The sequence below is a fragment of the Sminthopsis crassicaudata genome, chromosome 1 (genome assembly GCF_048593235.1).
Source record: "Sminthopsis crassicaudata isolate SCR6 chromosome 1, ASM4859323v1, whole genome shotgun sequence".
NCBI lineage: Eukaryota > Metazoa > Chordata > Mammalia > Dasyuromorphia > Dasyuridae > Sminthopsis > Sminthopsis crassicaudata.
Window position 1 is genome coordinate 246,319,238 of NC_133617.1, and position 12,983 is coordinate 246,332,220.

Consider the following 12,983-nt stretch of genomic DNA (forward strand, 5'->3'; position numbering starts at 1 on the left):
CCAAGAATACTTTATCTCAAATAAATTTGTAGCATTATAGATCTTGAATTGGAAAGGACCTCAGAGAGTCTAATTTATTTTGCAGTTAAGAAATTGAAACCCATATAGGTTAAGTGAATTGCCCGATGTCACAAAGGTGTTGAATGGCCAAGCCAAACTTGAACTCAAATTCTTTTCTCTGTACCATGCTAATATTACATACCTTTTTTCAAAAATGCAATTAGTATTTAGCAAATACATCATGGCAAATAGTTTTGTCTGAACTCCTCAACATCATCCATTAGCCAGTTAGAAGCAAGGTAGATTTATTCTTTTTTGATGCCAAAGAGCAAATCTGAAATCAATGAGTGAAGATTCATCAAAAGACAAATTCTAGCTCCATGTAAGGAGAACCTTCTGAAAACTGGAGCTATCAGTAAATGGAATGAGTTAATTTAAAGAGTAATAAGCTTCTTCTTATTAGAAATCATCAATCAGAGGTGAACTGAGCATTTTTAAAGGATGGTAGAGGAAAGATACACACTTCATGTATAGGTTTATCTAGACAAACTCACAAGTCTTTTCCAATTCAAAAATGACATAATTCCATAATATATAATTTACATATTGATTCATACATTGAGTAGCTTAGAATAAAATTCTGGACCTTAATGAAATTTCATTATTTTAAAAAGTTAGGAATTTCACTGCAACTTAGTGAGAAAAACTTGGATTTTCATTTGAGTTTAAGAATTCATTGACTTTGGAGAATAGATATTCAGCTTTTCTCTGAAATTTAAATACACTAGGAAGATTTCCTTTTATACCAGAGCAATGAAACTAAAGGACTAAATAGCAGGAATATTTATTCTTGGTTTACAAAGGGGAACTGTTGAAATTCTTTGGTCTCTAGCTAGCCATACTGATCACAGGTTTGTGAAGGAGTGACTGGAAGGGTATCCTTGGGATATTGCTTGGGCTGTAGATTTGTTGTCCCTCCCCTTTTAATGGAATAAATTATTAGGCTCCCCAACTTGGATTCCATCACATACTATACGTCCCTTCAATTATACAGTAAATAGGTATAATTAGATTTGAACTTGGCACTTCTATAACATCACCATATGGATACCAATTACTTTACTCAACTATTTTATAATTATTATTCAGGAGGAAACTGGTTGTTAATAAACTTATGGGTAGTGAGAGCATTAGTAACTTCAAAAACTTATTTCAAAAAGGAAAGTCAGATGAGGAAAGAGCCTGTGTCCAGCATCTAATGCTTCAGATAATCCAAATGGAGTAAAGAGAATATCATATATGCACATGCTGCCTAAAGACATACAATGATTTTCAACCAGTCACAAGATCATAGACTTATGTCTAGAAAAGACATTGAGGGTCAGCTAGTTCATGATCTTAATTTTATTAGTAAGGAAACTGAGACCTATAAAGGTTAAATGATTTTCTAATCTATAGCAGAATTAATATATAAACCAAGGTCCTCCAACGACAGAAGTCATGGTTCATGTATCATAAAAACAACTGTAACCTAGATCAACTTCCCACAACTTTAGTGAGAGGTATATTTATGGAGAAAGAACAAAGAAACTTATACAATAATCATAGTTTTAAATTAAGTTCTCCAAGGAAGTTTAATGACATATATATATGTACATATATATATTTATGTGTGTGTGTGTATATATATATATATATATATATAATATAGATATTTAATAAAGTTTTGTTGATTAATGAACCAATGTAACACAGAGAATATTCAACTAAGAGCCAAGAAACTTTTGGATTCAACTTAATTCAATAAATGATTGTTAAGAACCTGTGTCCATCACTTTTTCCAAGTTTCATTTTCTTCATCTTTAAAAAGGAAATAATATTTGTACTGTCTTATAAGGCTGAGAGGAAAGTGAACTGTGATTCTTACAATGCTTATAAAGCAGTGAGTCACTAAATGATATTGAATATAAGAGGTCACTGTATTATTGAAAGACAAATGGAACATCCAAGAGGTAGAAATGATGCATTTTTCACTTTCACGTGTGTATGAATATATATGGATAGTATGAACTTAAACTTGAACTTGGCATCAAGAAATGTAATACCTAAGATTTATATAGCACTTGAAGGTTTACAAAGCTGTTTACATATGTTAATCATTTGATCTATGAGGAAGGTGTTATTATAATCTTTATATTTATTATAACATTATAATCATTTTCAGATAAAGAAACAGACTGAGAGAGGTTAAGTAACTATATTTAACCAAGTTACAAAGTTAATAGGTGTCTGAAGCAAGAATTCAAACTAGGATTTCCTGATGCCAAGTTCAAGTTCAAGTTCATACTATCCATACATGATAGTAACATAAGCATTATTTCCATTTTTCAAATAAGGTAAATTCGGACATCTTTTGGAGCATATATAGCAATATATTATCTATATACATACATCTGTACACATATACAAATATAAAATAAAACATGAATAGAAGTTTTCTGACATGAAGCTTAAGTCTTCCGCTCATCATACCATACTATGTCTATAATAGCTGTCACATAATGTGTTTAATAATGCTTTTTACATTTATTTTAGATTGATTTTATATTTACATTCATGCATATAAACACAGAGAATCCTAAATTTATTAACTGTTATTTTCAAATCATTTAAAAATACAGACACACAATCAGGCAAAATTCTCACCTATACACACAACTTCTGCTAGAATTTTAAACATCAGGAAAAGAAGCATCAAGGGTACATGAAACTAGACTGAGTACTTTTCTATCCATTTTAATAGGATAGACTCCTATTGCTTTGAATTTATTTTTCCTTAAAATGGGTTCCCTAAAAATCAGAAAATGCCATTTTTGTCCTCCAGCCCTCAAAAGCATCTGGAGAACAGTCTATAATGATATTGGCAAGAAGTAAAATACTTTTTGGCATATTCTCTTTCATAATACTGATCTGGACTAGAAATATGATAAACATTAAGAAGAATACACACACATACACACACAAAGACATACATATATGTGCACACACATTCACCTCCTTATAATGTTCTATTTATCAAATACTAAAGAATTCAGTTAGTCATTGAGTAGAAAGAGGAGTAAAACTGAGCCCTAAATAGCAAGGAATATGTGTTTATAATTGGGAAAGATACTATGATCTTTCTGTTCTCTTATATAAAATACAAAACAATTATATGATGTAAGAGAAACACAAACTATCATGCTAAGAGGTAGTAATTTTTCCTTATATTAATTGAAATGTATGTTAGAAGGGAGAATACTAAGGACCTGATAAGTAATTCAAATTTATTATGATCTATTTACAGTATGAAAATCTAAGTAGAAATCCAAGGAGTTTGTCCATTTTTGCCTAACCAAGAGAAGGAACTCCACTATGCTATTTTTCTTATAGAACAGTGCTTGCTACAGTTATTTCATGGATAATGAAGAGTCATTGTCCATTAACATTATTGGTTCAGTGAAAAGGAAGAATAAAAGGAGAATGTACCAGTCAAAAAGGAGAAGTGAGGAAAGAAAAGGAAAGAAGATAATGAAAAGGAAGGTGGGGGCAGATGAAGTAAGAAGAGGGAAGAATGACAATGGAAAACATGAAAAGAAAGAAATGTATTTGGTTTATATTAGTAGAGCTACCAATAATTATTCTACTCATCACTACCTATGTCTACCACTTTTTTTATTATTGTTCATTTCAATTTAATTATGCTGTTTGAGATTGTACTTAATAAATAGCATAAATCTGTCAGCCATAAGAATTCATACTTAATAGTTACGGTATGCAGAAGGCTTTCCTTGATGTAAAGTAATTATTATTTTATTAACCCCATTTTTGTAGATGAAGAAATAAAATACACTATTCAAGGCCCCTCATGATTTGACTCCAATCTGCCTTTATGATCTTCTCTACTACAATTAAGCCACATTATGTCAAATTAAACATTTTTAACCATCTCTTGAGAATATTTTACATTTATTTCTCTTTATCATTCCCTTCTCCTAGAATGTCTCCCATTATCTTTACCTGTTAAAATCATACCCATCTTGCAAGAACTCTCTAAAGTTATTTCATCTGCGAAATCTTTCCTGATTCTACCATTAAGTCTTCTCCTTCCCCTAAACAAGCATATCAAATTGTTCATAATTTTCTTACTGCTCTTATCACATGACATCTTGTATCCTATTACCTCTATTCAATTGAAAGTTCCTTAAAAATAGGGATCATTCCCTTTTAATTTTTGCATTCCTCACAGTGTAAGCATGGTATACATTCACTAAATATTTATTGGATTTGCATTGCCAGTGTTTATAATTTTATATCCTTTTCTATGCCCAAATTTGTATTAACCTTATATATCCAATTACAGGTCATGGAGGAGGTTTACAGTGAATTCATCGTAGAGGTAAAGTATAATAAAATTATTCTATTAAAGACAATTTTTAATGTATAAACACTAATGAGGTCAGACTGTTGTCACCCTTAACAATACAGAACCCAATCAAGATATAAACACTTTGAGTATTTATTAGATTAACATTAAATCCACACTCTGAATAATTTATAGTTAATCTACCAGTTTGATAGTTGAAACTATCACAAAATTTTAAGATTAGCGATCTAGTTTCTAAGCTGAACTATGATTAGAATGTTTAGTAGAGGGGAAAGGACTGCTAGAAGTAAGCACACATTGAAAAGTGCCATTGCCTCTTGACAGAGAAGTGATATAAACAGACTGTAAAATGGACATACATTTTGGAACAAAATCAATATAGGAATTTATTTTACTTGCATCTATATATTTGTAACAAAGGCTTGTTTTTTCTTTCCCATACCCCAGTGGAAGTGGAAGTAGAGAGGGCAAGGAAGGATAGGGATTTAAAAAAAAAAGAAAAGAAGGTCATTGGAATATTTTTCAATGCAGACAAGAGAAGGAAAGACAGAAAAAAACACAGACTAGCAAACAATTTTGAAAGCTGTTGATTGATTTTATTATATGCTTTAAGAACAAAAGCAATATGCACATAATAGAAATGTCAATTCATTTATAATCCTTTTTTCTATTTGACTATGGATATGTGCATTTTATTTGGTGCTTAGTTCAGAACTATAAAAAATAAAAGAAAAAGAGTGATAACGAACACTAATAGAATAGCTAAATAGGAGTTTTAAACTATAATATCAAAAGAATTTAAGGACAGCATTTGATATTTCAAATAATTCAAATGAGTAAAAAGAACATGCTAAATACACATATAATGTATATGCAATGATTCTCATCCCAGGAGCTTTTTAAATGTCATGGGATCATGTATTTAGGGCTTTTCTTGTCAAAAATTAAGAACATTTTAGCTCTTGGGCTGGATTAGCTTTGTTTTGAAAATACATTCCTAAATATCTCAAAGAGCTAGTTATAGTTAGATATAGTCAGTACTATACATAAAAATATATATGTATATCAAAATTACTATTACTTCTGTATAAGTAGGATGATATTAAATGCCTATCAGAAAGATGCTATTACTAGCCTACAATGGGGACAACAGTCTTTAAAAGCAACCAATAGTTTAGCACAAAGATGTAAACAATTAGTCCCAAGGTAGATAATCTGGGGGATTTTAGGTCCATATATTTAGGGTTATTATTAACACACTTATTGATTACTATTATTAGTATTTAATAATTAAGTTATTAAGTTTATTTCAATATTAAGTGATTGAATTAGTATAATCAATATATCACTATTCCTTTGTTCCCTGCCATTTTGTAGTTAGATTTTTGGATGTAACACTCTTCCCACAGTAAAACCTCTCTTGTTATTTTTCATAAGATCATGAATATAGGCATGAACAAAGCATAAGCCAGGTGTGTCCAAGTATACCAACTTACCTAGTCCATCTTCTTAAATGGACCTACATGTGTGATTGAATATATGACTTACTCACTACAGAATTCAGTACTATGGAGCACTAGGAAATGTTTGGCTTGGGCACTGATAAAAGTTTAAGACTCAAAGAAGAGTAAGATGGAAAAGGGACTATACTGAAGAGTCTTGGCAACTTTTTAAAAAAAATACTAGGTATGAAACAACATATTTTGATACCTACATAGTAGCATCCTTATAAATATATCATTAATTCTAGACTACCTTTCCAAAGATAATTTGATGGTTGATGATATCTGAGTTATATTAATCAACATAAAAAGTGGGCATCGCTTTACTTTGTCCAGCAAATTCAATAAAATTCCTTTTTTCCAGAGCTTTTTTCAAAAACTTTTTCAAAATTTTTAAACTGGATTTTTTTCTCAAGGTGAAAGAGTTAGACAGTGAGAATGGAACTACAAAATGGCAAACAGTCAGACGACAAAAGAGAGAATGGATTAAATTTGCTGCTGCCTGTAGGGAAGGAGAAGACAATTCAAAAAGGAACCCAATTGCCAAAGTAAGTGATGAAGCCATTGAGTTGATTATGTACTGTTGTAAACACTTCTCTAGATTTAGAGAAGCTTTTTCTAGAGGACATGATTGTGGGAATCTTCCTTCTAAACCATAAACAAAATGTAAGGTAAGATATTAACCATCCTTAGTATAATTCAATCTATAGTTTTTAAGGCCTGAAAAAGATGTTAGTTAAATATGGTAATGATTCAAGTGAGGAGGAAGCAGAAGAGGAGGAATATTAAATGAAGAAAGAGGGCAGAAAACTCAAGTGGGCCACAGCTGACCCATCTAGCTATTCAATTTTTCATATTCATCTTTACTTCATAAACTCTTTCTGGATTCCTGAGTTAGAGTTCAAATACCATGATGTCTTGTAGTCAAGAGTTAATTAAATCCCATTCTATAACTTAACACATACATACATATTCACATGGCAACACATCACAAACCCATTCAGACTAATGTATGTATTCAGACTTTTACCCTTAGTTGAGAAAAAGGAAAACAAAAAAAATTTTCAAATGGACTTTTAACTCAGAATTCCATTTAATTCAACTAGAATTTATGAATTATGTATTAAATATAGCACTATACTATATAGAAGAGAAACAAAATTTAGATTTCATAGGGTGGTGTTACACAAAAATAGATATCCATGATGCCTAATTGCACATTATTGAAATAGAAATAAAATGCTTTATGGAGTCATGGAGGAATGGTCTTTGCTGATTTGACAAACTGGGATGGGGGAGGGATTTAGGGACAATTTTATATGAGATCAAAAAAACATCTTTAGCACTGATTCATTCTAAAAATATAACTATAGTTTCATCATTATAAGCAAGAAAAAGTTTTTAAATTAAAAATAAGTTTTTTTTAATTTAAATTTTAAAAATTTAAATAAAAGTTTTAAATTTTTTTACATTTAAAATTTTCACATTTAAACGTTGGGTACAAATTCAAGAAATGGAGGAGGGAAAATATTTGGGGAATAAGAAACAGTGTGAGCAAAGGCATAGAAATGGGAGACCATAGGAGTAAAGTTGTGAGATTTTTTTTGTGAGATATAGAATATATGACAATGAATAGTAGAAAATAAGGTGGAAAAGATGGGTAGCATAATATGGAGAACTTTGAATGAATTTGAGCTACACTAAGCAGGCAAAAGAGAACCCCCAAATATTTTTGTGTTGATGTGACCAGATCAATGCATAAGGAAGATCAGTCTGGATTGTTGAGTGTAGGTAGAAAGACTTGTTATGATGTAGTCACACTGGTCTGGGTAGGTAGCAACGAAACCCATTTACTAGACATAATTACTAGGCAGTATGAATCGGGAAGAGAGGATGGATGAAAGAGATAAAGTCAGAATAAACAGGGCTTGATAACTGGTTTTGAGAGGTGATGGTAAAGGAGGTGATAGAGATAAAGCCAAAATATCAAGCATGGAAGGCTGGGTTAATGGCAGTGGCTTGGATAGAATCAATTAATTAACAAAGTATGGTTTATGTATAAAAATAATAGGTTTTAATTACAATATGTTGTTTTTTTAAGAGTATGTCCAATTGAAGATGCAGGTCTGAATCCCTGAAGATACAGCTTGAAAGACATTTGTTTAGAGATGAGAGTTAAAGCTTTGATATTGGGTGATATTGACAAAGTATAGAGTATAGAAAAAATTTTAAAAGGCTAAAGGAGAGGGGGAACAATAAATATAAAATCTTAAAAATAGCACAATTTTTACAGAAGACGTTCTATTCAAATATCACTATAGTTTTAGATTAGTTTGAATAGTGCAGTTTACAAAGTAACCCCAATGCTTTTGTGTCAACTTTGTCTAGATTTAATTGTAGGAAATGGACTTAGGAGCATACATTTTAGAAGTGGAAGAATCTCTAAACATCAACTAGCTCAATTTCCTTATTTTACAGATGAGAAAATTAAGGGTATGAAAGTTTAAATGACTCCACCAAGAATATATATATATATATGTGTGTGTGTGTGTGTGTGTGTGTGTGTGTGTGTGTGTGTGTATGTGTGTATATATGTGTATATAAATATATATATATATATATATATATATATATATAGAGAGAGAGAGAGAGAGAGAGAGAGAGAGAGAATAAATAAAGTCCAAACCTAGATCAATTGGTTCCAAATCCAATATTTTTTTCCATTACCTCATTCAAATTTATAGCCCCAGATAAACTTGAGTTGATACCCACTATCAGAACTGATAAGATCTTACCAGATGCAGCTTCTCAGCTTTGCCTCTGGTTGTGTCTCCTCACTTCATCTGTCTTCTTTGGACTTAAACTACATTTTACGTTTCTAACCTAAATGCAACAAGTTAGGAGTAATGGGTCAATCAATATCCTATCTGCCAAACACTATATTAAGCATTGTGAATAGAGTCTGCACGGTGAATAAAGTCAGGAAAACCTAAGTTCAACTCCTATCTCAAGCATATATTAGCTGTGTGACACTGGACAAGTCACTTTACCTCTCTCTATTTCAGCTTCCTCATATGTAAAATGAGGTTAATAGCATCTACCCCCAAAAGTAGTAATAAGGATCAAATGAGATAATATTTGTAATGCCCTTACCACAGTGCCTGACTCATAGTAAGCATATATAAATGCTAGCTATAAGAATATAGTAATGAATTATGTAATTTGGGGCTAGTATTAGTAATATTTTATGAAATCTCCTTCCTCATAGTTTATTAGTGATGATTTCTGCTTCAAAGTCTCAGAAGTCATTACTAAAATCTAAAAACTTTTAGGTAGAAGATATAAGATACAATAAATGTATAAACAATTATAAGATTGATACTTCTTGAATATAGATCTATAATCATTGGTTTTCTTTGGGGAGGGGAGGAACATTAAATAATATACAGAGCTAGAAAAGACATTAGAGATTATTTATTCTGATCACTTCATTTTCCAGATGAAGAATTTGAGGGTGGGGGTGAAGTAAGTTGTTCACGTTCATAAAAGTAGTAAATAACCTGCATTCTTATGTTTTGACTTCAAAACAAAACAAGGAATGCTGAATTCATTGGGTCATAGTTCTCTTTTCATTTGCACCTTAAATTAAAGGCTGTTCAGGCATATGAACAACATGATCGATTTTAATTTTACGAGGAAGTAATAAATTATTTGTTTTGTCATACCATGTGTGTGTGCACTATGTGTGTACATGTAGAATAAATTTTAAAACCAAGACATTTAGTTAACTCAATGAAGAAAGAAATAAAAACCTTTGTCTCTTTTCTTTTAATATACCAGAAGAATCTCAGCTTTCCATTGCTATGAGTTTCTTTTAATCTCTAGAGAAGATGATCAATTCAAAACAATAAATTCAACATGAAAGAGAATCTTAGTCAAAGTACTTTGTTTGAATCAGTTCTGTTCCAAAGACTAACTAGTTAAATTTGTGCAACCACAGCTTGTCTTATCTATTCTAAAACATTAAAGTCACAAAGATTTGTAAAATTCCTTTTAAAAGGATGGAATATTTGAAAGTAAGCATGTCACAAGTTATGGTTGATATATGTATTCCATCAGAAATCATAACATAGCTCTTTTCCTACAGATAAGATCAGATTGTGAAGCTAACCAGAAGATTACATATCGTATCTCTGGGGTGGGGATTGACAGACCACCTTTTGGAGTCTTTACTATTAATCCCAGAACTGGCGAAATTAATATAACATCAGTGGTTGATCGAGAAATAACACCAATGTTCTTGGTAAGTCAAATCACTGTGCTTTGGTTTATTTATTTAAACTTTCCTCACTGGAGATCCCCCAATACCAATGAAATCTTAAGTTTTTACCAAAATAGGACCAAAAAAATACCATTTTTACACTATAATTCTTCATATTTTCTAAAGGCCAATTGTAAGGGATAAACTGAATAATCAGTAGTAAAAGAAAGTGTGAAAATAGTCATACAAGAAGACTTCATATTTTACTAGTATGCAAGAAGTCAAGTCATTCATCAAAATATAAATTACTGAACACAGAGAGTCACAGAATCTCAGTTTTAGAAGCACTTTCAGGAGTTATCTAATATTCAGTTTACAGTTGGAAACTTTCAGTGATTAACTTCTTTGTCACTTCATTATTTTTTCCTTACTATTTCACTCACTCATTCATTCATTTCTCTCTCTCTCTCTCTCTTTTTTTTTTTAAAGACTGATTCCTCATATCTCTGGTTGGAAATACAATAATAACTTACAGGCTCACCCCCACTGCTAATCATCAGGGAAGCTTTGACCTGCTCTGTTTCTTATCTGTTCTGGTTCCTTACTCTTTAGAGAGTCTAATGTACCTTTAGTCCCAGAGGCTTACCATATTTGTGCCAGACTCAATATAAACACCCAGTATATTCTAGCCCTTCTTCAACTCAGAACTCCCAAACTCAAGTGATCCACCAGCCTTAACCTCTCTAGTAGTAGTATTAGTAGTACTATATCTTAGCTTACCTAGTCATTTATTCAGACATTAATTCATTCAACATTCAATATGCAAAATACCAAGCTGTATTTCTTTCACTTCATTTTCTCTTATGAAAAATTACATTTTATTTATTTTAACCTAGATCTATTGTCGTGCTCTGAATTCCCGAGGTGAAGATTTGGAAAGACCACTTGAGCTTAGAGTTAAAGTTATGGATGTAAATGATAATCCTCCAGTATTCACACAAAATGTATATACTGCCAGTATTGAAGAACACTGTCCTACAAGTAAGTATAATAATGATTTCTGACATCCTCTCCCCCATCCTGCCTTTGGTATCATTGTACCTTTCAACGATATTATTCTAGCCAGACATTTTAAAAGATTTTATTCTTTTCTTCCAAAATATAAGTAGCATGAAGCTGAGAGGGAAAACTAAGCTATTGAGAACCTTATCATTTCAAATAGTGTCTGCAGTGACTCTAATTTAAAAGGAATTTCTACATAAGATTTTGTGAGGTATTTCTTAACATGACTTTTAAAGAAGTCCCTGGAGATATGTTCAAGATAATCAAAATCAATAATCAGAATTACAATTGTAAGCATTAAGAAGAGCTCTATAAAAGTTTGTTTTTAAGAAGGCAAATTTAAAACATGTAGTTCTTATGGTAACAGATAAAGAACACTTGTAGAATTTTTATTAATTTATGAAATGGCTCAGACACTGGAGTTGAACACGTTGTTCCATATACATTCATTTCTACAAAGATGCATCATTTCAATATGTAGCTATTTCATTCTTCAGGGCAGAAAAAAATCTCCTCAATATATTAGACATAACTTTTTATAATTTCTGATAGTCGAGGAATTTAATAACCTGTTGTCTCACCAATTGGTGAGAACCTTTTCTTAGCTTAAGTAGAGTGGCTTTGAACATATACCATCCAATCCCAGGCTGTTTGTACCAGGGTTTATGTTCCATTGGTACAGTTTTCAAGAACCCAGCACCAACTTCATGACATAAATGTTATAATAAATCCTTAGTAGTGATTCATGACATCTTTAAAAATGTTAATTTTCGTATGTATATCTCTTCTTTCTTATTATCTTACTTTCCAACTTTAAAGATTGAATCAGCAACATTGGGGAAAAGATAAAATACTAGACTTTGAAGTAAGATAACCTGGGTTTAAATCCTATTCTTCTTACTAGCTGTGTGACCATGGGACTGTCAGTTATCCCCTCTCAATCTCAGTTTCCTTAAGTGTAAAATAGAAGTCATAATTTTGTTATACCTCCTCAATGTGGCTCGGAGGACAAAATGAAATATGTAAAATGTTCTGAAAACTCTGTACTGACTCTTCTCTTCTATATCCCTTTCATTCTTCCAGTCTTCTTTTTTTGCCCCCTCTAATCTCCTTCACATGACTTAGTATCCCCTAAAATAGAAACTAAAAAGAAGAGAAAAATAAGGGGACTCAGAAGCAGAAAGATAGCTGGGGGATGGATCACTCTTCTCTCAGAAAGAGAAGAAGATAGGAAAGGCATGGAAAATATGAAAACAATAAATACAGGAGAGAAGAGGGTCAAAAGAAAACAAAAGTGAAAAGGCACATGCAAGGGGAATTGAAAGAAGGCACAAAGTCATATATGCCTCTGTTAAATTATATGATTAAAAATGCTATACATGCTATTTTAACTCCCATTTTACAATTAAAATTGAGAGGGGAAAAATAAGGCTTGAAAGGGAACAAAAGAATGACAGAAGAGGGAGACAGAATAAAGGAATATTTTACTTCTTCCAATAAAAGAAAGAGAGCTAAAACTCAAAATCACATCATTTGGGGATTTCATTCACTACACTTGTGATATTCTTCTTGGTGGCATGTGGGGAAGCATTTACTGATAAGGATTATAATAACTAATAGATGATTATAGTAACATTTATATAGCATTTTAAAGTTTATAGAACAATTTACAAACATTTGTTCAGGGATATGTTGAAACCAGCTCAGTTTAAGCATTTACACCTTAGAAAAT

General features: G+C 31.4%; 1 protein-coding gene across 1 annotated transcript in view; it reads left to right on the plus strand.

Moving 5' to 3' along the window:
* Positions 1-4,363: 4,363 nt before the first annotated feature.
* Positions 4,364-12,983, plus strand: part of DSG4 (desmoglein 4) — a 33,420-nt gene continuing 24,800 nt past the window's right edge. Inside the window, exons 1-4 of the mRNA XM_074279408.1 lie at positions 4,364-4,438; positions 6,345-6,476; positions 10,076-10,231; positions 11,086-11,230. Of these exons, the coding sequence (XP_074135509.1) occupies positions 4,364-4,438; positions 6,345-6,476; positions 10,076-10,231; positions 11,086-11,230 (508 nt within the window). The remainder of the gene's footprint in view (positions 4,439-6,344; positions 6,477-10,075; positions 10,232-11,085; positions 11,231-12,983) is intronic.